Source organism: Oenanthe melanoleuca, chromosome 3, assembly GCF_029582105.1.
Source record: "Oenanthe melanoleuca isolate GR-GAL-2019-014 chromosome 3, OMel1.0, whole genome shotgun sequence".
In the NCBI taxonomy this organism is placed as follows: domain Eukaryota; kingdom Metazoa; phylum Chordata; class Aves; order Passeriformes; family Muscicapidae; genus Oenanthe; species Oenanthe melanoleuca.
In genome coordinates, this window is record NC_079336.1 from 2,297,522 (window position 1) to 2,320,672 (window position 23,151).

General features: G+C 47.2%; 1 protein-coding gene across 2 annotated transcripts in view; it reads right to left on the reverse strand.

Moving 5' to 3' along the window:
• The window catches only part of PINX1 (PIN2 (TERF1) interacting telomerase inhibitor 1), a 59,424-nt gene extending 49,684 nt beyond the window's left edge, over positions 1-9,740 (reverse strand). Inside the window, exons 1-4 of one of the 2 annotated variants that reach the window (XM_056488136.1) lie at positions 9,705-9,734; positions 4,668-4,777; positions 2,874-2,966; positions 2,452-2,530 (exon numbers count right to left, since the gene is read on the reverse strand). In XM_056488136.1, the coding sequence (XP_056344111.1) occupies positions 2,452-2,530; positions 2,874-2,966; positions 4,668-4,777; positions 9,705-9,723 (301 nt within the window). In that variant the 5' untranslated portion in view covers positions 9,724-9,734. Of the gene's footprint in view, positions 1-2,451; positions 2,531-2,873; positions 2,967-4,667; positions 4,778-9,704 lie in introns of both variants that reach the window. The other variant, XM_056488135.1, reaches the window with a different exon arrangement.
• Positions 9,741-23,151: the final 13,411 nt, after the last annotated feature.

Sequence of the window (23,151 nt, forward strand, 5' to 3'; positions counted from 1 at the left end):
TGGCAAGAGAAAAGACCAGCAAATCCAGTTTTTAACAAAAAATCCTGAATAAACAGGGTCTGTGGGGAAAGCAAGGATCACAACTAAAATATCCTGACAGGGATGCAGCACTTTGAGGGGTTTCCAATTTCCAGGTAGCAAGAGCATTACACAGCAAAGGGTTTCCACAGAGCCTTCCTCCTCCACGTTATTCCTACAGGGAAAGGGGCAGCAGCTCCTCCTGGTGCCTGCAGGGAGGAATTTCACTACAGAACGTGCTGGCACTTGCACTGGCAGGGAAATAGAAACACATCAGTGTCTTCCAGGGACTGGAAAATCCTCTGAGCAAGCAGTGCAGCAATATTAATGTGCTTTTTAAAGCAATTTAGTCGGGCCAATCAAGCCACCAAAGAGGTATTTCTGCAGCAGATGTGATCGAGGTGGATGTGCCAAAGCACAGCCAAGGTGTTGTTCTCACTTTTTATCCATGGTCATAATCACTGAGGATCCCAGGAAAAGAGCCAGGAATTACAGAATATTTTGGGTGGGCAAAGATCATGTGGTTCCAAATCCTTCCACTATCCCAGTTTGCCCCCTTCAGCCAGGCCTTGGACATTTCCAGGGATGCAGGGGCAGCCACAGCTTCTCAGGGCCTCACCACCAGTGGATGAATTTCTTCTTAATATTTAATCTAATCTAAACCTGCCTTCACTGGGTGCTCAGCCAGGAGAAAAAAGGAAAAGACAGCTAAAGCTGCATCCACTGAGGGTATTTGAATGTTGGCATCAACCCCCACAGGGCCCTTCCTTTCCAACCTCTAATTGCAATCCAGCTCTGGCAACTGCACCAGTTCTTTAAGAACAATGAAGTTTTTCAGCTGACTTTTAATGCAGTTTGAAACTGGAGGATGGCCAATAATGTAACATTTGCTCCTCCAGCACAGCTGCAGGCAGAGTTTTTCCTGGATGAGTTTTGCCAGCTTCAACAATTGCCAAAAAAACAAGTTTCAGAGTGATGCCTTTCTGTATCACCAAATGTGACTCTGACCTGGAATTATCAAGGTGCACCCAAATTTGTTCTCAGTGAGTGTAAACTTGTCCCAGCTCCTAAAAGGACTAAAAGAACTGAGTGAAACAGGGAGGAATAAGGGTTTTCAAGGGTCACTTTGCATGAGGTGACCCAGGGAAGAGTGCAGAGCTTAGGACCAAGCCTTGCTCCCTGAACCTGCCTCTGCTGACTCACCGTGGCCCTGGGCAAGTCATTTCAGCTCTCTGCTCATCAGTCTGCAGGTTTCCCACCAGTTACACCTCCCTGATCTTCCCAGGGCTCAAGTTGCAACTTGGGTAGGATTTAGTTCTAAAGGGAGACAGGAACTTCTGGAATTTCCCCATGAAATGCTCTCCTACCTCTCCAGGAGCTGAGTGACAGTGCTGAGTCCTTGGGTGGCCTCATGACCCCACAAGAGCAAATTGCACAGCAAGTTAAAAATGGTGTTTTGAGGCATCAGGCTCAGAATTTTAATCCTAGTACTCCAGGATTAGAAAATCCCCTTGCTAACTGATTTTCCTCTTGTTCTTCTGTGCTGAAATTCTTCTGTGCTCAAAGGTTAGGAATGAATGAATGAAGAGTTGCTAAATTCACTAATTTGGCAATTCTGCCCCAGCAGCACAAGGCTGTGCCCAAGTAGGAGCCCCCGGTTTAACAACACTCCAGAGATACAAAATCAGAGTTTAAACTGAGTTTAACTGAAGGAGAGATGATAAATCACTTGATAAACCAGCCCCTTCTCTAAGCTCACACCCACCACAACTTCCTAACTTCACTTTCACATAGCAAGGTCAGTTTGTAAGAAGCTTTTCCAAAATAGAAGACTTAAAAAATAGCTCTTTTGGGAAAGTTTCCCCACTTGTGTTCTCAACACCAGAGCTACAAAAATCACTTTATGACACACTCAGAGCAGAAATGCAGAACTCTGAAGCAAAAGCTATGAGCAGCTCTCCAAGGACAGGAAAAGGAGGTATTTAAGAAGCCACTGGAGCATGGAAGCCAAGTGTGACAGCTCAGCAGCCAAAGGAAGGCAAAGCATTGCAGCACTGAGTGATTGTTGTGAGCCTTCAGACAGATTCTGGGTGCTTTATAAAGAAAGAAATGTTCCTCTAGGTACAGTGCAGGGAAAGTGTCCCAAATATTGTGATCCTGGATGAAATAAACAGGTTTAGCATTTTATGTTTTCTTTCCTCAACAAAAGCCTTTCTTTGAATCCTGAGAGTAAAACTGATCCACTGAGATCCACAAATCCATGGTCAAGGTTGGCAACACATCCTTTGGCTCCCAGTGATTTTGGGGAAGAAGTTCTCAACCTAACCAAAAATATTATTTGTATCACAAACTGGGCCTCAGGAACTTATTTAAGACACAGAATGGAAATTCTGCTGAGCTTCCAGCATCTGATTGAGCCAAGCATGAGCCTACCTGTTCCACCCTGTCCATGGCAGTTATTCAGCTCAGCCAGAAGCTGGTTGAAGTCATCCTGATGAGCAATCCAGTTGTCCTGTAAATATCACCCACATGAATACAAGGCAGAAGACTTCAGAACTAACACAAGTTTCACAATATAGATATTAAAGGCTCTTAGAAGTAAATTATTTGGACATATCCAATCCTTGTTGGTGAGAGGGACCCTGGGAAGCTCCACAGGTGGTAACACCAACCACAGCTCCAACAGTCACCCCAAAGTGAAATGAAATTAAAAGGGTTGTCTTGGAAAGTCCTGAACAATCCAGTTTGGTACATGCTACCACCAGCTGTGACAACAAATTTCAATAATATTCCATTCAAATAGTTGTGCTTGTGCTGAAATGGGATCCATTCCCAGCCCTGGGTCTAGTGCTCACCTCATGATTGATGGCAGCTCCTAATCCCAGCGTGTCATTTTTCACCTTAACCCTGATGTGTTCTGGGTTTCCTTGCTCCTGAGCCCCAAGACCCTAAAGAGGATATGAAGGCAAAACTGTAAGGATTTTACAGCAGCAATTGGAGCTTTTGGACTGCAAGACAGTTCACAAGGAAATACAGCAAGAAATCACAACTTCCTATTAATTTGCCTGCTTGTAGCTGAATTCATTCCCAGGTATTACCACACAACACAAAAAGTTTTTTTAATTCACTACTTAAGCCTCCAGCAAAGCATTATAAACACTAAAATAGCAACAACATTAAGTAGTTGGGTGATTAATCAGGAAGCCACCTGACATTCCTAAGCAAGCTCAAAGTGTTTACAGCTTCCAAACAAGACACTACACAAGAAGAACCAAAAATGCCTCTGTCATTGGGAAGGGTAATGGGAATAAGGCAGATCCACGTGGAACACAATCTAGAACAAATTTATATGGGAGGAGAACAGGGAAGGACAGGGGAGAAGCAGACAGGAGCCAGCAGGACATTCACAACTCCTTCCACTTCATAAGTGGATGAAAATATTGGAGCAAACAATTTTAGGGTTGTTTGATATTCAGGTCCAGGGTTATCCTTCTCAACTCTATGGTCAAGGCTCAAAAATTAAAAGGCAAAGCTTTGGGTTTAAAACTTTGTATTTACTTGCCTCATCTATCATAAATCATCAGTCAAAAGTGTTAGAATTAATAAACATTTATGTGGTGCTGCAGGCACATCTTGGGATACTGAATATTTGAAGGGATGAAGCCTATTTGGAAAAGGGTGTTGTCATTACAAACAAAGAAGAATTTATTTGGTCAATGGGGTGGAAAATTTGCCTTGAAACTTCTGCCTCCCAAAAAGCAGGGAAGCAAGCAGGACACTTGGCCACACTGACCCAATTCCACTACAACCAATTACAGGACTGGTGTTAAGCAGCCTAATTTCACTGCCCAGATGGGCTTTGGCCCCTTAATTTGATCAAGAGAAAGTTCCATTGTAATGGAATGGAGACATAAATCCTTCCTGTACAACTGTTGGCAAGGGAGATCCAGTATCTCGAGTGGGAAACTTGGGAGACAACTGAGGCAACAGTTTAAATATAAAATAGGTTTTAATGCATTTAGAGAATTGAGAAAGATCCTAATTTTATGCCTCTTAAGGAAAGTCTGGAAAATGAAATCTAGAAGACTAATTGAAGGTAGTGGTGGTTTTGTGGGGATTTTTATCACTAAACACCCTGATGTGCAACCCCTAATCTCAGCTTTGCTGAGGCACCTCTGTGGAATTAAACCTGCAGTTTGCAGCTGTCTGTGCTGACCTGGAGGTTTTTATCAGTGCCAGGAACCAGTCCCCTCACCCACAGGTCCTGCCTGGAGCTGGGAAGGGACACAGCTCACAGCATTTTGGGGGTTCAAGGAACAGATCAGAAAAAAAATCTCAAAACCAGGTGAAAGACTAAAGCAAGTCCTGGAGTTGCTTTAAAGAGTAGCAAAAGCATGAAAAGAATTGAGAGTTTAAAGGCAGCTTAAATCTTTAACCTGATTTAATGTCCCAACTCCTGCTTTCACTTGGGAATTCAGATTGTCAAAGAATGGAGAGAAGCTGGAAAGCAGGAGAGGCACAAGCAAGACTTTGCAACAAAGTGCAGAAATCTATCACAGCTCAAATTCTCTGTGCACTTAAGAGAATAAATCAGAATCCCCTGGCAGCTTTAGACTCTTTTAGCTACACAATTCTTCTTCAGCTCCTACCTTTCCTTTGGACCAGCCCATCTTTTCCAGCATCTTCTGGCCAAATTTGGAGTCATCGTTGCTCCAGGCGCTGTTTCGGGGATCCACTGACCACTTCTGCTTTCTCCTGGCTGCAGCAGGAAGGGAAAATTCAAACAGCTTCTGTTGGCATTCCCACAGACTTCTTGGGATTGAATCAGTTCAAACAAAGCTCTTCATTGCAAAAAAAAAAAATACCCACTCCAGAACTTATGCCAGACTGAACATATTTTGGAGTTCACAACAACCCAACAATAATAAAAGCCCAGTGAAAATATTAATTATTAATGGGAAGATGCCAAAGTAGGATTGCTGTCCCTCGGGATGGGCTGCAGCTCAGGGAAGGCTTTAAGGATCATCATTTAGGTGTAAATTCCACATTTATTCCAATTTTGTTTTACATCTGGCTTCAACATGGAATCTTCAGGGGAAGAGATTATGATGCTGCTTTCCCAGTGCTGGACAAAATCAATTCTCCAAGCTTCCCTTTAACTAGAACCCAGAAATTTTAATATTTGCCTGCCTAACAGAAGCCAAATCAAAACTCCAGTGTAAGTGAACAGAGAAGAAGAATGACAGAACACAAACCTGTGGGATTTCAGATTTTGGATTTCTCAAAAACGGTTTATGGGGAAACTGGAAAGCTGCCAGAAATTATTGCAGAAATTAAGAGATGAAAAGGAGAATCAAGAGTCTTTTGTCCTGTGTGAATTCCTAAAGAAATTACAGATTCCCAGTGCCACATGTTGCCTTTCCCACCAGGAGCAGCTTCCTTGAAACCAAGGAAGAGCAGCCAGCCCAGTTAACCATTCACATGAAGCGTGCACCCAAGCCCAGGCAGGAAGAGAACCTAAATAAACAAGACAAACAAAGAATGGGAGACAGGAAGATCACAAACTTCATTAAACACCATGGGAAATGCTGGATCAAAAATGACCCAAGGCCACACAAAGGCAGGGAGAAGCCAAATCCAACGAGGTGTTTTCAATGTAATCAGGAAGTCATTCTTCCCTAAAAGACAAGATTTGGGATTTGGGCCAGAGGGACTGAATATTACAGAGATGTTTGACTTATTCTTTGCTTCATTTTTAAGGAACTATGACTGTCAGAATTCAAGGTGGGGGCTTTTTTTTAAAAACACTTCCGAAACTTTGAAGCTCCAAACAGTCCCTGAAGAGTTTTTACAGTGGGTTCAAGGCCCAAGGGCTGTGAGGGGAATCCAATCTTTGCCTGGTTCACTTCTCTACAGGAAACAACTTATTAACCTCAGAGGTTATGGCTGTCCTGGATCCCTGGAAGTGTCCAGGGCCAGGATGGATGAGGCTTGGAGCAGCCTGGGACAGTGGAATGGGATGAGCTGTGAGGTTCCTTCCACCCCAAACCATCTGGGATTCTGTGATTATTCCCACCAGAAACTTTGAGAGCAGCAACTCCTCCAAGCCCTGTCTGTGCTGCCAACAAAAGATGGGGAAGCAGCACTGTGGTCTGTGATTTTAAACTTCCAAACAAACTGGGATTCCCTGCTGCCCCATGGAGAAAAGGAGGCTCAGGGGAACCTTGTGGCTCTGCACAACTCCCTGACAGGAGGGGACAGACAGGGGGTCAGGGACTGCTCCAGGGAACAGGGACAGGAGGAGAGGGAATGGCCGCAGGCTGTGCCAGGTGAGGTTTAGATTGGACATGAGGGAATAAATTCTTCATGGAAAAGGTGGTCAGGCATTGGAAGGGATTTCCCAGGGCAGTGGAGGAGTCTCCATCCCTGGAGGGATTTCAAAGCCCTGTGGATGTGGCACTTGGGGACATGGCTCAGAGGTGGCTTTGGCAATCCTGGGGGATGTTTGGACTTGATGGTCTTGGAGATCTTTTCCAGCCTCAGTCATTCTGGTGCAAGGATTCCAACAGATCTGCTCCCCAGCTGAGCAGCTGCCTTTCTTTTTAATCACAACTTTTCCATCACAAAATGTTTTTTTCTGAATATCTCTCCCTGTGGAGAAGCCCCTGAGATGTTTTGTTTCCTAGGAGGTTGTTGGTCACAAAGCACAAGGGCACCTGACACAAATATTTCTTGAAATTTAGAGACCTTCCCTTTCCCAACACTTTCAATCTAAGTATTGCAAACTTCTTAGCTACACCTTGGGATTAATCCTCACATTTCTGCCAGGTTAACATACTCTGATTTTTAAATAGGGTGAATTAGATGCAGGATAAAAACCAAAAAAAACTTTCTTTCATCTTCAGAGAAGTATTCAAGAAACCCAGCAACAGCTCCATGCCATTTACAGAAAACATAAAATCACCTTCCCTTTCCACACAAACAACAAAATCCACTAATTAGTCAATAATTGATTAGATTGTCTTTAGAGTGGGAGAGGAAACAAGGTACAAGATTCAACTTCTAATTTAACACCAACTTTTCTGGGCTGCTTCAAAAATGATGCCACAGATGGTGACAGAACTCTGAGAGAGCAGCACCACCCAGTGGAGAAAATCCTCATTTTCAATCCAGGCTGGGAGAGCTGGGGGTGCTCACCTGGAGAAGAGAAGGATCCAGGGAGAGCTCAGAGCCCCTTGCAGAGCCTGAAGGGGCTCCAGGAGAGCTGGAGAGGGACTGGGGACAAGGGATGGAGGGACAGACACAGGGAATAGACAAAACACAGAGGGCAGGGATGGATGGGATATTGGGAAGGAATTTTTGGCTGTGAGGGTGGTGAGACCCTGGCACAGGGTGCCCAGAGAAGCTGTGGCTGCCCCTGGATCCCTGGAATGTCCAAGGCCAGGCTGGATGGGACTTGGAGCAACCTGGGACAGTGGAAGGTGTCCCTGCCCATGGCAAGGGGTGGAACTGGATGAGATTTAAGGTCCCTTATCATTGATATCTCCAATTAAAATAATGAACAAATTCTGAAAAAATGACACCAAAGTTTACACTGAAAACACCTAAAAAATTCCATGTGCAAATGGCAAATGCAGATTTGTTTTCCTCAAATCACATCTTTATTTCCCACTGTAAACCATATTTGTTATTTGTATTGTCCAGATTTGTAATTTTTATTTATATTTCCAGCAGCCCAGCACAGAAATTCACCAGAGCTCTTGGTTAAAGGGTGTCCTGCCAGAAATGAGGAGCCCAAGTTCTCAATTACCTCAGAGGCAAAAGTGAAGCTTTGTTTCTAGTATCAGGGAAATTGAAACAAAATTGACAGAATCATGGAATATCCTGAGCAGGGACCCACAAACACCCCAAAACCCCACCCTGTGCATCCCTGAGAGCATTGTCCAAACACTCCTGGAGCTCTGGCAGCTTTGGGAATGTCACCATTCCCTGGGGAGCTGTTCCAGTGTCCAAACACCCTCTGGGACAGAACCTTTTTTCTGAGCTCCCCTCAAACACACAGAGATAGCCCCGAGCCACTGACAGGACAAACTGTCCCTAAAAGTGTCCAAGGGACATTCCTGCTGCTCCTGCCCTGCCTGGGACAGGACAGACCCCACACAGAACCCCCTGCACCCCCTTAATCTGCACCAACACCCCCTGGAACCCTTCCAGCCATCCCAGCCTCCAGCCCCCACCTCTGCCTTAACCCTGGCACCCTCTGGATGCCCCTTCCTGCCTTTCCCAGACCCCAGATCCTCAGTTTTTCACCCCCAGGGACCCCTGAAGCTCTTTCTCTGCCCCAGCCCAGGTTTCCCAACCCCTTTTCTTTGACCCTAGGATACCCCACACCCCAAATTCCCCGTTTTCCCCACCCAGGGACCCCTTAAGTCCCTTCTCTGCCTCAGCCCAGGTTTCCCAACCCATTTTCCTTGCCCCTAGGATCCCCCACACCCCCATTCCTGCCTTCCCCAGACCCCAAATCATGGATTTTTCACCCCCAGGGACTCCTGAAGCCCCTTCTCTACCTCAGGCAAGTCTCTCAGCTCTCAGCCCCCCTTTTCCTTGCCCCTGGGATCCCCCACACCCCCATTCCTGCCTTCCCCAGACCCCAGATCCTCTGTTTTTTCACCCCCAGGGACCCCTGAAGCTCCTTCTCTGCCCCAGCCCAGGTTTTCCTTGCCCCTAGGATCCCCCACACCCCCATTCCTGCCTTTCCCAGACCCGAACCCCCTCATTCTTCAACACCAGAGACCCCCTGAGCCCCTTTTTCTGGCCCAGCCTGGCTCTCCCAGCTCCCAGCCCCCCCATTTTCTTAGACACAGGGACCCTCTGGACCCCCATTCCTGCCTTTCCATCCCCCATCTCCCCAGTTCTTCATCACCAGGAGCCCCTGAACCCTTTTCCCGACCATCCTGGGCTCTCCCAACCCTTCCCCTTCTCCTTGTGATAATTGATAAATGATTCGTGTTCATCACAGAATTTTGGGAGTTTGTATAAACCAAAATACTCAAAATAAGAAAAGAGCATGGACCTAGATAAAGGGAAATATATGATTAAACCTACTCTGTTTAAATCCCCGTTATGAATATTGTGTATACCAATTTGTAAAATAAAAAAAAAAAAAAAAGGTTTTCCATAGTCTGAAAGGTTTTTTTGCAGAATCAGATTTCCTGCTTTTGTGTGATCAATCACAAATTATCTGCTAAAGATCAGACTTCCCACTTCTCCTGTTTTTATCTCCCAAGACCAGATGGTTCCAGGACCAATTGTCCCAAGAGCTGTCCCACAGAAATTTGGAAGTTTCTTCGACCATCACTGCTTACCTCGCAGAATTACTACAACACCACAATAACAATTACTGATTACCACAAGGAAATCATGCTATAAAAAGGGAGCTGCAAACCAAGTTCGGTGGGGGAAGGAGTGGGTGGTGACCCCTCACGCTTGCTCTGCCTATAGAAAATAAACCAACCGAAATTTTGCAGAATACCGAGAGCTTTGTTTCTCATTTATAGAGAACCCCATTTCCCGGACAGAGGAACCCCTCACACCACATCTCTCATCTCCCACATCCCCCTTTCCTTAACTCCCCCGGCACAGCGGCTCGTCCCATTCCCGCGGCTTTAACCGGGCCCGGCACTCACGCTCCGCCAGCATCGCCATCTTGGGGGCCTCCCTCTGCCCACGGGGCTTTCGTGATCCCCGGCGCGCAAAAAGGGCGCCCTGAGCAGCGCCTGATTAAAAATAGAGTTTTAAAACAGGCGAGCGCCGCGGCCACCAAAGTGAAAATAATTTTTTTAAAAAAGGAAACAAAGTTCGCAAATTTGCTAAAATTCTGATAAATGGCTCAAAACGCGTCTCGGTTGTTTCTGAGGTGGGGGAAGGGGGTGAGCAGCGCTGGAAATAAGGGGCACGAGCAGGGTGAAATCCCAGGGAATTTAAAAAAAAATCAAAATTCAAAATTGAAAAAATCCCTGGATTTCCCCAAATCTCGCTGTCATGGGAGGGAAGACAGTGGGGGGAGATAAAATATCCCCTACCTGACTTTCTGTGAAATGTGTGTTTGGGGGTAAAAATCATTGTTTGGGAGGTAATGCACTGAACAAACCGAATTCCCTCAGCCTGTCCTCACAGGAGAGGGTCAGGACAGATTTCCCACTGCTCTTCCTCCATCCATCCTCCCATCTGGTTCCAGCTCCCCTGGCTCAGCTTTTCCCACTGCTTTGCCTCATAAACCTTTGGGTTTATGTCACAATTCCCTGTTTGCTTTGGGAGCACTGTGCAAGACAGTTTTTTGTCTTTTTTTTTTCATAGACAAAGCAAACAAACATATCTGTGTCTGTTCCTCTCTAAGACTCCTGCGTGTCAGCAAAGTTACATCAGTATGATGGAGCTTGATCCTGGCAAATCTCTAAATTTATAATTAGCTTGATGATTTTTTTTAATTGTTAATATTCAACTCCTGTTAAACTGGCTGCCCCACTTCCTCCTTTAAATGAGGGTATTGAACTGGTCCTTTTATACTTTATATACTATACATGTCCCACTGCCAGGAATCCTCACAGGGTTTGTTCTCCTCAGGCTTTATTGCCAGTTCTCTGCACTTTCAGGTCATATTCATCAAGCTGGACTGATGTGAAAACAAATAAATACTGTCCAGATCTTCACCGTGTTCAAAAGTTTCACTTAACACTTTTCTCCAGGAGAAAATCCTTGGAGATCAGAATCAACCATAAAGATCATTCTTTCTGTTTTCATAGAGTCACACAGGATCACAGAGTCATGGAATTATTCAGGTTGGAAAAGATCTCCAAGATCACTGAGTCCATCCTGTGACCCATCCCCACCTTGTCCCCAGCCCAGAGGTCTGAGTGCCACATCCAGCCATTCCTTGGACACCTCCAGGGATGGGCACTCCAAACCTCCCTGGGCAGCCCCTGCCAATCCCTGAGCACCCTTTCATGGAGAAATTCTTCTTCATGTCCATCCTGACCCTCCCCTGGTGCAACTTGTGGCTGTTCCCTCTCCTCCTGTCCCTGTTCCCTGGAGCAGTCCCTGACCCCCCTGGCTGTCCCCTCCTGTCAGGGAGTTGTGCAGAGCCACAAGGTTCCCCCTGAGCCTCCTTTTCTCCAGCTGAGCCCCTTTCCAGCTCCCTCAGCCTCTCCTGGTGCTCCAGCCCTTTCCCACCTCTGTGTCACCTCATCTACTTTCCATGCTCACAGGTCACTCACCAGCATCCTCATAGAATCACTCAGGTTGGGAAAACCTTCCAAACCCAACCATGCCCCCAGCACTGCCAGGGCCACCACTGCCCCATGTCCCCAGGTGCCACATCCACGTGGGTTTTAAATCTCTCCAGGGATGGGGACTCCAGCACTGCCCTGGGCAGCCTGTTCCAATGTCTGAGCATCCTTTCAATGAAGAATTTTCCTCTCATATCCAATCTAAACCTCCTCTGGCACAGCTCAAGACCATTTCTTCCCCCTTTCAGGGAGTTGTAGGAAGTCTTCTCCTTCCCTTCCACCATCCATTCTTTGTAGTGACCACTTTTTGCTGTCATCTGGCTCTGGAATAAAATAATTTATCCCTCCCTTATCCTTGTACCTGTATTCCCTGATCCAAGTGCCCTTCCTGGCAGTAGCAGCCATTTCCATGAATTATACCTCTAAGATCTCTTTTACATCAATAAAATTGTACTGTCACCTATGTGTCCAGTTGTCTTGGGTTGCAGTACAGGATGTACCAGCAATGTGAATTCTGTCCCCATCTGTTAAACCAGCTGGGGCAGTGACCCTGATCTCCTGGCACACATTATCTGCTCATGGGCCATCTTTAAACCAGCTGGGCAATCATCTTTATCTTTCCCACAGCCCATCCTCCCTCCAGGAGATATCTCCTGTTCATGGCCAGTGAGTCCCAGGGCATGACTGATAAAATTCCATCATCCCACTGGGAGATGCTCCAGCCAGGGGAGGAGCCAAGCCTTTCCTACCCAGAGAAAAACTGAGATTTGGAACAGCAGAGCAGCCTTTTCCACTGGATTCCAGAGGAAAACTGGACCTTTGCACATCATCCCTGGAGCTTCAGAGGAAACTGCACCTTCTCCAGGAGCACTGCTCCAGCTGAGCCACATCTGCCCCTGCAGGAGGATGCAGCCACCATTGAATGGGACTGTGCCAACACCCTGACTGACTGACGGGTGTCAGCTTGGATTCTGACTCTGGCAGGGTTTGGGATTGTTCTGTGTAATACTGCATTTCTATTTTAATTTTCCTAGTAAAGAACTGTAATTCCTAATTCCCATATTTTTGCCTGAGAGCCCCTTCATTTCAAAATTATAATAATAATTTGGAGGGAGGGGGTTTACACTCTCTATTTCAAAGAGAAGCTTCTGCCTTTATTGGCAGACACCTGTCCTTCAAACCAGGACAGGGGTGTTTGGATGGTCATTTGTGTGATCCATTTCTCACCAGCTGAATTTTGCTCGGGTTTTAATTTGGAGAGGGTGAAGTCTCCTGGCTGAGACCTGAGTGCTGTGTTTGATTGCTCCAATAGGGAGCAGCATTCCCCACGTTTGGAGCAGCTTTGCTGTGGTATAAAGACATCACTGGAGGTGGAAAATGTGAAGTAATTTCTGTTAAAGGATGCCTTGAGGTTGAGATTTTTCTCTTGTTTGGTTTTGAAACTTAATATTCGTCTGCATCAGAGCACTTCTGCCTCCAGAGCTCTGACTCTGTCTGGCACAGAATCACAACTCAAAACACAAAGGAGGTCATACTTGATTTAATTATTATTTAATATTTGCTTAACGGGTAGCTTGAGGTCAAGGTCCAAATTATCCGACGCAGTTCTTGCAAATTAGGAGTTTATAAAACAATTAAGTCCACCAATATGCATGGAGGCAGTGAAATTAGGCAGAGAAAAGGTTCCATCCAGGGGCAATGTGTGTTTCCCACTTACATTCCTGACTAAAAGCTGGTGTCACAGGAAAAGAAAATATGTGGATATTTGAATATGTATTTTCTGCTATGGGTGATTCCAGCCCTGTGAGAAAATAGCCTAAAATCCTGTTTTCAGTGTGCTTGGGGGGGTTGAGATGTAGCTCTACTCTGGAAAATAAAGGGATAAAGATGCCCGGTGGGCATTCCATTTGGAGTTCTCCAGTGATTCCTCCCAGGGGTCTTCCTTGGAAAGAGGAGTTTCCTGGGAGCCAGCCCTGCAAGGATCACCCAGAGCTCAGAGTCTGAGCTGGGAATTTTCCTCCCAGCACGTCCCTTCAGGCTTTGGGGAGTTCCTTTGGTGCCACTGCCAGTCTGGGCTCATAGGGAAAGATCCAGCTGGGATGAACAGAGCCAGCAGCTGGGAATGGGAACAGCAGGAAAGTGGAGGAGAGTTGGAAGCACATCTGAGCCTGATCCTCACCTTGCTGACCCTTTTCCACCTGGAGGAGACCCTTGGAAGGAGAGAATTACATTTCCCAGCTAAAGAGCAGCTCTGCAGAATGCCCCATAAACCAGGAAGATGTGAGGAGGGAGAGGCAGCCAGGAAAAAAAAAAAGTGGGGGGATAAAGGAGGAGGAAATCAAGGAAAGAAATAGGATGTGAATCCTGGCTGTGCAACAAGTCCTCTGTGAGACAAATCAGCCTCTGCTGTGTGACAAATGGCCTGAGGCCAGGCTAGGAATGCTTATTGAGGGAGTCCTGGGAGAGGTGTGATGGAAGCACTAGGGACAAGGACTGCCTGGAGACCTTAAAAAGACCAGACAGCTTTGATTTGGGACACTGATTGGAGGGAGCACACGGATTAGAGGTGGGAGAAGCCACCCATCAAGTGCCAGGCAGGGAGCAAGAGATTAACAAGGTGTGACCCGTGGAGCCAAGGATGTCACAATGAGAGCCCAGAGCCAGGAGATGAGGGGGTCAAAGAACAGCTACTGGGGCACTGAGAGCACGAACAGGCTCAGGGAGAGGGGGGATGTTCCTGGAGGTGCTGCCAGCACACAGCTCGGCTGGGAATGCTGGAGGATGCAAGAGGCAGCAGGGAGGAATTCTGATGGTTTTTATTCCATGAGTGCAGTGTGTTTGTATTCTGATTATTGCTCTTGTTATTTCATCAGCCTGGGCTTTATGGAAACATGGAGTGGTTTGGATTGGAAAGGATCTTAAAGCTCATCTCATTCCACCCCCTGCCATGGGCAGGGACACATTCCACTATCCCAGGTTGCTCCAAACCCATCCAGCCTGGCCTTAGTCTCACCTTAATGTAGGTGAGAAGGTGAAAAATCCGTAAGAAGCATTGACAGGAGACTGAAGGCTTTGCAGGTTTCTTGTTTCCAGTTTTTTGTGAAATCTGGACTGAATTCAATGGTGAGGGGTTGGGAGTAGGAAGAAAATTGATGTATGTGCTTGGAGGTTTGGAACTCAGGGAAAGCTCAGCCTGGAAATTTTGAGAACTGTCATGTAACAGCCTTTGAATCAGTAATGATCATACTGGAGGAAGGGTTGTGGAGTTCAGGGAATCACAGAGGAGTCACTTTACCCCCAGTCCCTGGGAAAACCATGGAGAAGTTCTTCCACAAATGGTTCAATATTTGTGCACTGGGGGGCAACAGAGTGATGAAAAAACACCTGAATAATTCACTGGGACAATCCTCCACAAACCAACCCAATTTTGTCTCTGACCATGATGCTGGTTTTGGTGACTGAGGGCCAAAAGGAGCAAAACTTTTCATCTGAGCACCAGCCAAGTTGGGAAAGTGGGAATGACCAAGAGGCACCAACAATGGGGGGAAGTAAAAAAGGAGGAAGGAGTAAAGCTGGAAAATAACAAATTAAATGAGAACCTTTAGTTAAAAACCTGTTCAAATTTCATTCTGGACCCATTGCTGATGGAAGAGGATATTTGCTCCCAGTCTCAGAGATGGAAAAGCCAGAGCTGTAACAATGTGCCCATATCTGACCACTGCACTTCAGGAAATCAGGGATGAACCAGGTATGGAGCAGGCAGGAGAGGAAGGGACACAAACAGATGATTGAATAAGATGGTCTGAGGAATATCTTAGATGAACTGGGATCCTTTGTTCCAGAAATGAAAAGCACACAGGAACTCCAGCAGTGCTGCTAGGGATGGATGGTTTCCTTGTGCACTGTCCCCTGGAAAAGCAGGAATCAACATCACTGAGCATGTTGGAGAGCAGGCAGGTACAGAACACCTGGGAATGGCTGAGGGGTGCTGGATTCCTTTTGGAAGGTCACAGTTGTCATGGATGGGTTGTCTGACCACAGAACAGGGAAGGGATGTAGCCCAAAGGCTCCTCCAGCTGCTCCAGCTCTCCAGATTTTATCACTTTATGAGTTAATTCAGGAAGCCTCTGAGAAGGCATCTTCCCCCAGGCCTGATGCAGTGACTTAACCACAAAACCAACCCTGAGCTAATTGCTCCTCTGTAAAGTGCAGCTCACTCTGCCAAATAAAGTGTCCCATTTAATCCCATGAAACACTCACTTGCTTTTGCTCAAACTGAGATGCATTCCTGCAGATGCTGGTTCAGATTTCAAAATTAATCCCCTTCCACTATTGTTGTGTTCTTTTTATAGGAAGCAACTGGGCAGCAAATTTCATTTGCACTTCAAAATTCAATGCATTTCATGGCATTTGTTGTCAGGGGTTCATGTGTTATTTACCACACAGGTGAGATAAGAAGAAAATGGCACTTTTGTAGATACAGGAATCACTCCTCTGGTCAGGAAGCACAAAAAGAGATATTGAGCAACACAAAAGCAACACTAATGGCTCACTTCAACAGGATCCACAAAAACTAAAAAAATAAATTAGTACAATTAAACAAAACATCCCTGCCCCAGATATCTTTCTTCTTTTTTTTTTTTTTTTTTTGGATTTGCAAATGGTTGCAAGGAAAATTCATTGCTTTCCACAAGGAGGAGGAAATGCCAGGCCCAGCAGAGCATGTTTGATATATTATTCATAAGGAATTATGTGCTGAAGACTTGTCAGGATCCAGCAGCAGCAAACAGAGGTCAGCAGTGAAGAAAGCAAATAGAGCTGCAGTGGGTTTTAAACTGTTTGAATGCAGCCCATTTCCAGCTGTATTCATTGCATTCTTCAGCCCTGGCTGTCTGGGATGTTCTTGTGGCAGGATGGAGGTTCCTTCTGAAGATTTCAGAACCTGCAGTCCCAGCAGGGCTCAGCTTTGTAAACACAGCAAATTAGATTTAGGGCTTTTGAACAGAAATAAAGAGGGAAACCCACAAGGACATTGCTCACTTTTCAAAGTGGAGCTGCACTTTCAAGGCTGACCCAGTACTGTCATTTCAGGGCTGTTTGAGCAACCACTGGAAAATAAAAGAGCACTAAAAATAGGCAAGATGGGCTCATTAGCTCTTTAATTACACGTTGGTTTTCTTTTCTCTCATCTACACTTTGCCCTGTGAGCTCCCCGTTGACAGAGACTGGGGGGTGCCAGGTCTGGGGACATTGCCAGCCCATGTCCCTGCCCTTGCCTTCCCCACACCTTGGAAGAACAGGATTCCCTCATGGAGCCCATGGCAGAACAAGCACCAAGGAATGATGCTGAGACAGTTGGAGCTGTTCATAATGGAGAAGAGAAACCTTCAAAGAGAGCTCAGAGTTTCCAGTGCCTAAAGGGGCTCCAGGAACCTGGAGAGGGACTTGGGAGAAAGGATGGAGGGACAGGACACAGGGAATGGCTTCCCACTGCCAGAGGGCAGGGCTGGATGGGAATTTGGGATGGAATTCTGTAAAGTAGGAGCTGAGCTGGAGCTTTCCTTTGCTCACCCATTGTGGAGTCAAGGAGGCAGGGAATTTATCGTGGCACACTTATCCCACAGACACCTCCAAATCCACAGCTAAAGGAAGCAGCAGCACCACCAGTGCTTACAAATACCATTATTTGTTCAAGGTTTTCTGGAGCACTTGGGAAAGTGCTCAGCTTGGGAAGGAAATCACTTTGCTGCAGCACTCAGGTCCTGGCTTGTTCTAGGGAGAGAGAGAGATTCACAAACAGGTAAGATGCACATGCACACAGAGGTGCTGTAAGTAGAGAATTGGAAAAAACAATTTAATCTATTTAATCTATTCCCTAACAAACCCTGGAGGAGTGTCCCCTTCACTGGTGGCACTCAGGAAGTGGCTGCTGCCCCAGGGCAGGACAGTGCCACCCACACCAGCCCTGCTGAATCATATCCAACATTCTTCACCTCCACTTGGGAATGCTCAGCTCCCACCCACAGAACCCCCCAGTTTATCCTACCAGGAGAAATCTGCTCTGCTGTCTCACCCCACACTCCTTTCCCACCCATTTCTTGCTCCTTTTTAACCCATTTCTTTGTCCTGACTCCTCTGTTTCCAGCCCCAGCATGCAGTTTGGGTGTGGCCATGCTGACCCTCTCCATGAGCTTTCCTACAGAAATAAAAACTGGGAAAATCTCCAGGAAATTCCCACTGAATATCTGCTCTGGGTGGAGGCAGCTGCTACCTACCTTGTGCTGTGACATGTCAGGAGTTCCTCCTCAGGCAGGTGAGGGGCAGACAGAAACCAGCCAGGTTGTGGGAGGAGCTGCAGTTGTCCTCTTCACAAGCTGCTTGTTAGCAGCAAACCAGGGAAAGCTATTAGGAGAAGTGCTAAAATTTGGAATCTGGCAGATTGATGAAAGGGAGCAGGGAGCCTGTTTTGTCCCAAGGTTGTCCTGGGATGGGTGTCAGCAGGAGAGAAGGAATTGCTTCACTTGTAAAGTAATTTCTTCACTTGTTTTTCCCCACCCTCATAGGTGAAAGATGGTTTTTCCAGGATTTCTGCTCTGCTCTGGTCCTGGTGCAGGTTGAAATCCCTTGGAATTCTTCCCTTAGCATTTATTTCTTTCTTTCCCTTAGCATTTATTTCTTTCCCCTCTTACCCTTAAGGAGTTCTTGGCTTTTTCTCTGTTCCCTCAGGTTCCTTCTCAGCTTCTCCCACTGTCTCTTCAGCCTCATCCCTATATCCTGCTTCTCTTTTCTCCCTTTTCCTCCACGTCCCAGCCTCAAAGATCCCATTGCAAAAGAATTTGCCCGAAGTTTGTGCCCAAGAAAAGTGGAAAAATGCAGGAATCTCACTGCTCCTGATCTGGGGAGCCAAGGGCATGGAGGGGTCAATATTCCAGGAATTATTGGGAAAAACATCAGGAAAAATCCAGGAAAAATTAAGCAGTAAAATCCCTCAAAATTCGCACAGAGAAACGCAAAAATCCCCAAAAATCATATGACAAATGGTCCCAAAAAGTCCTAAAATTACAATAAAATGGTCCCCAAACCAGGGATTTCTGAGGAAAAAAACTGGGAAAATGGATGGGCAAAATATCTGGAGGAAATGTGACTTAAAATGGCCCAAAAACCCCTAAAATTGCACGAAAAATGGGTCCATGTTTCCACTGCCACAAAAACTGCCACCAGAGGGAAGAGAGCAGCAGTTTCTTGAGGGGAGCAGGTTTACACTTCAGTCATGGGGAATATGATCTGCTTTTCTTGATAATACCCAAAAACTGCCACCAGAAATCAGCACCCAGTGGGGCTCTGCAGTGAATGTCCTGCCTTGTTGTTTTGTGCTTTGATCCTCATTGTTTATATCTATAGCAATAAATTAAACAAATGTTGGCTTCCAACCACACTCCTGAGCAGTTTTGGACCAGGTCACCTGGGAATGTCCCAGATAATCCTTGTTTTGCCTCAGGAGTTAGAACAGGCCATTCCCAACAGGTGGTTTGGGTGTTACCCTCCCCTCCTCTGGAGTTTGGGGCATGGACCTGCCAGAAACCCCAAGATGGAATCAGCATTTCCCTCGTGGCCACAAATGGATTTGCTCTGCTCGTGACCCCAACCCCCAGCACCAAGAGAGAGCCCTCAGAGCAGGTTTGTGTCCTCACAAGCAGCATGTCCTGGGTGCTTGGACAAGATTGCCAGGCATGGCATGCCCAGGTGTGCTGAATACTTGGGTTTCCCTGTGGAGTGATGGATTGAGGGCTCAGCTGCCATCAAATGTGTGTTTGGAGGAGAGGGGCTCAACAGGAGACACAAACTGAGGCCAGAACACTGGAGCAGAAAATCATGGAGTGGTTTGGATTGGAAGGAACTCTAAAGATTATCTTGTTCCAGCCCCTGCCATGGGCAGGGACACCTTCCACTGTCCCAGGTTGCTCCAAGCCCTGTCCAGCCTGGCCTTGGACACTTCCAGGGGCACCCACAGCTTCTCTGGGAAGCCTCCCCCCATCCCAGGGAACAATTCCTCCCCAGCATCCCACATAACCTAAACCTCTCCTCTTTTAGTTTACAACCATTCCTGCTTGTCCAGTCATTATCTGTCTGTGTAATAAGTTGTTATTCTTTTTTACAAGCTCTCTTTAACCTCAGTGGAGCTCCCCTGGATCCTTCTCTTCCCCAGGTGAGCACCCCCAGCTCTCCCAGCCTGGCTCCAGCCCTTGGAGCATCTCTGGTGCCTCCTCTGGACTCTCCAGCAGCTCCAGGTCCTTCTGCTGTTGGATCCCAGACCTGGAGCAGCTCTGCAGGTGGGGTCTCACCTGAGAGGGGCAGAAGGACAGAATCCCCCCTCCCCTGCTGCCCCAGGACTTGGGGGGTTTTAGGGATGGGTCATGTCCAGCTCTCACCCACCAGCACCCCCAAACCCGCAGTGAGCTCCTGTCCCAGTCAGGGCTGATGTCTGGGATTGCCCACAAAGGGCACAGCAGAGCAGCCAAAGCACAGCAGAGATGTGTCCCCCTGTGTGAGAGGGCTTTGTGCTCCCTGGGCAGGGGCTGCAGGAGCAGCAGGGCACAAGGGAGGGAATGAAGGAAATCAGGAATAGGCTCTGAATCTGGTGCAGGAGAGTCAATCCTTACTCAGGGGTGGAGTGAGTGGGGATGAGCAGGGTCAGGACACTCAGTCCCTGTGGCAGTGGCTCAGCTGGGTCTCAGTGCAGGGACCTCACCTGCCAGGGGTGGAAATGGGACACGTGGGTGATGGAGCTGCCATTCCCTGTCTGGGCTCTCCAAGGATGACACATCACCCAGCTGGGACAGCACAGGCAGCTGGATTTCCAGCTACACGTGGTGATGGAGCTGCCATTCCCTGTCTGGGCACTCCAAGGATGACACATCACCCAGCTGGGACAGCACAGGCAGCTGGATTTCCAGCTACACGTGGTGATGGTGCTGCCATTCCCTGTCTGGGCACTCCAAAAGTGACACATCACCCAGCTGGGACAGCACAGGCAGCTGGATTTCCAGCTACACGTGGTGATGGAGCTGCCATTCCCTGTCTGGGCTCTCCAAGGGTGACACATCACCCAGATGGGATTGAGACAGGCAGCTGGATTTCCAGCTACACGTGGGTGATGGTGCTGCCATTCCCTGTCTGGGCACTCCAAGGTGACACATCACCCAGCTGGGACTGAGACAGGCAGCTGGATTTCCAGCTACACGTGGTGATGGTGCTGCCATTCCCTGTCTGGGCACTCCAAGGGTGACACATCACCCAGCTGGGACTGAGCACAGGCAGCTGGATTTCCAGTTACACGTGGGTGATGGAGCTGCCATTCCTTGTCTGGGCTCTCCAAGGGGGACACATCACCCAGCTGGGACAGCACAGGCAGTTGGATTTCCAGCTACATGTGGGTGATGGAGCTGCCATTCCCTGTCTGGGCTCTCCAAGGGTGACACATCACCCAGCTGGGACAGCACAGGCAGCTGGATTTCCAGCTACACGTGGTGATGGTGCTGCCATTCCCTGTCTGGGCATTCCAAGGTGTCACATCACCCAGCTGGGACAGCACAGGCAGCTGGATTTCCAGCTACACGTGGGTGATGGAGCTGCCATTCCCTGTCTGGGCACTACAAGGGGGACACATCACCCAGCTGGGACAGCACAGGCAGCTGGATTTCCAGCTACACGTGGGTGATGGAGCTGCCATTCCCTGTCTGGGCTCTCCAAGGGTGACACATCACCAGCTGGGACAGCACAGGCAGCTGGATTTCCAGCTACACGTGGGTGATGGAGCTGCCATTCCCTGTCTGGGCACTACAAGGGGGACACATCACCCAGCTGGGACAGCACAGGCAGTTGGATTTCCAGCTACATGTGGGTTACTCTAACCATGGGCTGTCCTCATGCCCAGGCCCTCTGCTCTCTCAGCAGACCTCATCCCACGGTCTAAACTTTGGTTTTCCTGGAGCATCCTGCTCAAAATTTATGCTCTGGTCTAAAAAAAAACCTCAGGATTGCCAGGATCTAAAATATTTCTTTTGTTTTCATAATCTCTCTGTTCAACGTGGAGTAGAAAGGAAAGAATAAGAAGACACAGCACACTGCAAAGATGTTATTAAAATGAACTGTTTATATTATCTCGGTTGAGTCAATACATTATAATGTATTAAAATGGAAAGGTACAAAATTGAAATAAATACTTTCTGATTCATGTATAAATCTTTTGTCAAGATGACATTTTGTTTCTTTTTTTTTTCTCTTTTTTTTTTTTTTTTCATCAGTACATGTCTCAATAAAACATTTAAAATGACAAAGTATCATTTAAAATATGGTTCATGGAAGAAAAGGTTGAACTCAAACAACTTTTGGCTTGTTTTGGCATGAGATCTTGACACAATCTGGGTTCCCCAAAACCACGTAAATGGTGGTAAAATATAAATGCTCAAACTTATTTAAAAAAATAAACAGGCTTTACAAAACCCTCTGATCCTTGACTTAGCCACTTTTCTGTATAGTCTGCACTTACGATATATACATTCATTATTGTCCAAGGGAAGACAGCCACTGACGTTCATTTAAAGAGCTTGGTGGAGAGGCTGAACAAACATTTTGCAGCTGACAACAATTAAACACGGGTAAAGAAACTCCTGACAAGTGCAAAAAAGGAAAACAGCTCAGAAAGCAAATGGGGCAAGGAAGAGGCAAGTGCACAAGCCCAGATCTGATGCAAAGCTCCAGGCCAGGTCTAACAAAACAGCTTTTTGGCCAGGATAAGCTTTTTTTTAATCCAAAGGGGAAGGCAGGATTGGAGATCAGCCCTGATGACGCCATTCTGGGCTCCCCTGTGGTTCCCAGGGGTGTTGATGATCCTGGGAAAATCCCCCCTTGGCACACAGGAACCTTCTGCAGACTCCTTCCTCACTGCTGGTGGAGCAGGAGTGGAATATCCTGGAGCAAGCCTGGCCTGGGAGAGGGGAGGTGACATCCAGATGAGAAATCACAGAGCGAGAGGGGCAGAGGGGGAAGTGTGAGTGTGGCTTTGGGACCCTGGGGGAGAGGCAGTGGGGAATTCCCTCCTGGCAGCAGGTTTTATCAGGATCCTTGGAGGTGTGCTTTAATCTCAAGTGTGCTTTTTGTCTCTGTCACTGCAGCCAGGGGCTGTCGTGGTCCCTCTACCATGTGCTTATCATTGTGGGCAATGGGCAGGGTCCTGCTGGGGCAATGAGCTTCCCTGATGGACAACGGTGACTTCTTCCAAATTTTGGCATACCAGGAGCTCTCCACTCAAAAAAAAAAAAAAAGGGAAAAAGAAACGAGGCTATGCTAAAATGGAATTAAAGAGAATCTTCCTGCCGACCTCTGGATTAACCTTCTGGAGGTTTGGGGTCGTTTTGCTGCCAGCCAGTGCAACCACACAGAGCAAGGGGTGGATTTTCTTTATTTGCTTGGTGTGAAGGCAGCAGAAGGTTTTGCCACCCCAGAAAGGAGGGACAGCCCATCCTGGCTGGGTTGCAGGGCAGGCAGGAGTTGGGAAGGTGCTGCCTGTGCTGCTCTTGTTGCTGAAATCCTCTTGGGAACCTGTTCCCATCCTGTGAGGAAGGATCTTGTGGCACCAGCTGTTTGCAGAGCTCCCATATCCAAGGGAATCCCACTGTAAAAATAACCCTGTGAAGACGTGATAGACTCAAGATTTGGGAAGGAAAACTGTTTTCTCTGCCTCCAAAAAAGCATCACAATTAAAACTTCTTGGGAAATGCCAACTTCAGGCCTTTTCCTGTTGGAAAATATCACATCCATTGGGAAATGAGTGACGTGATTTGCAGCT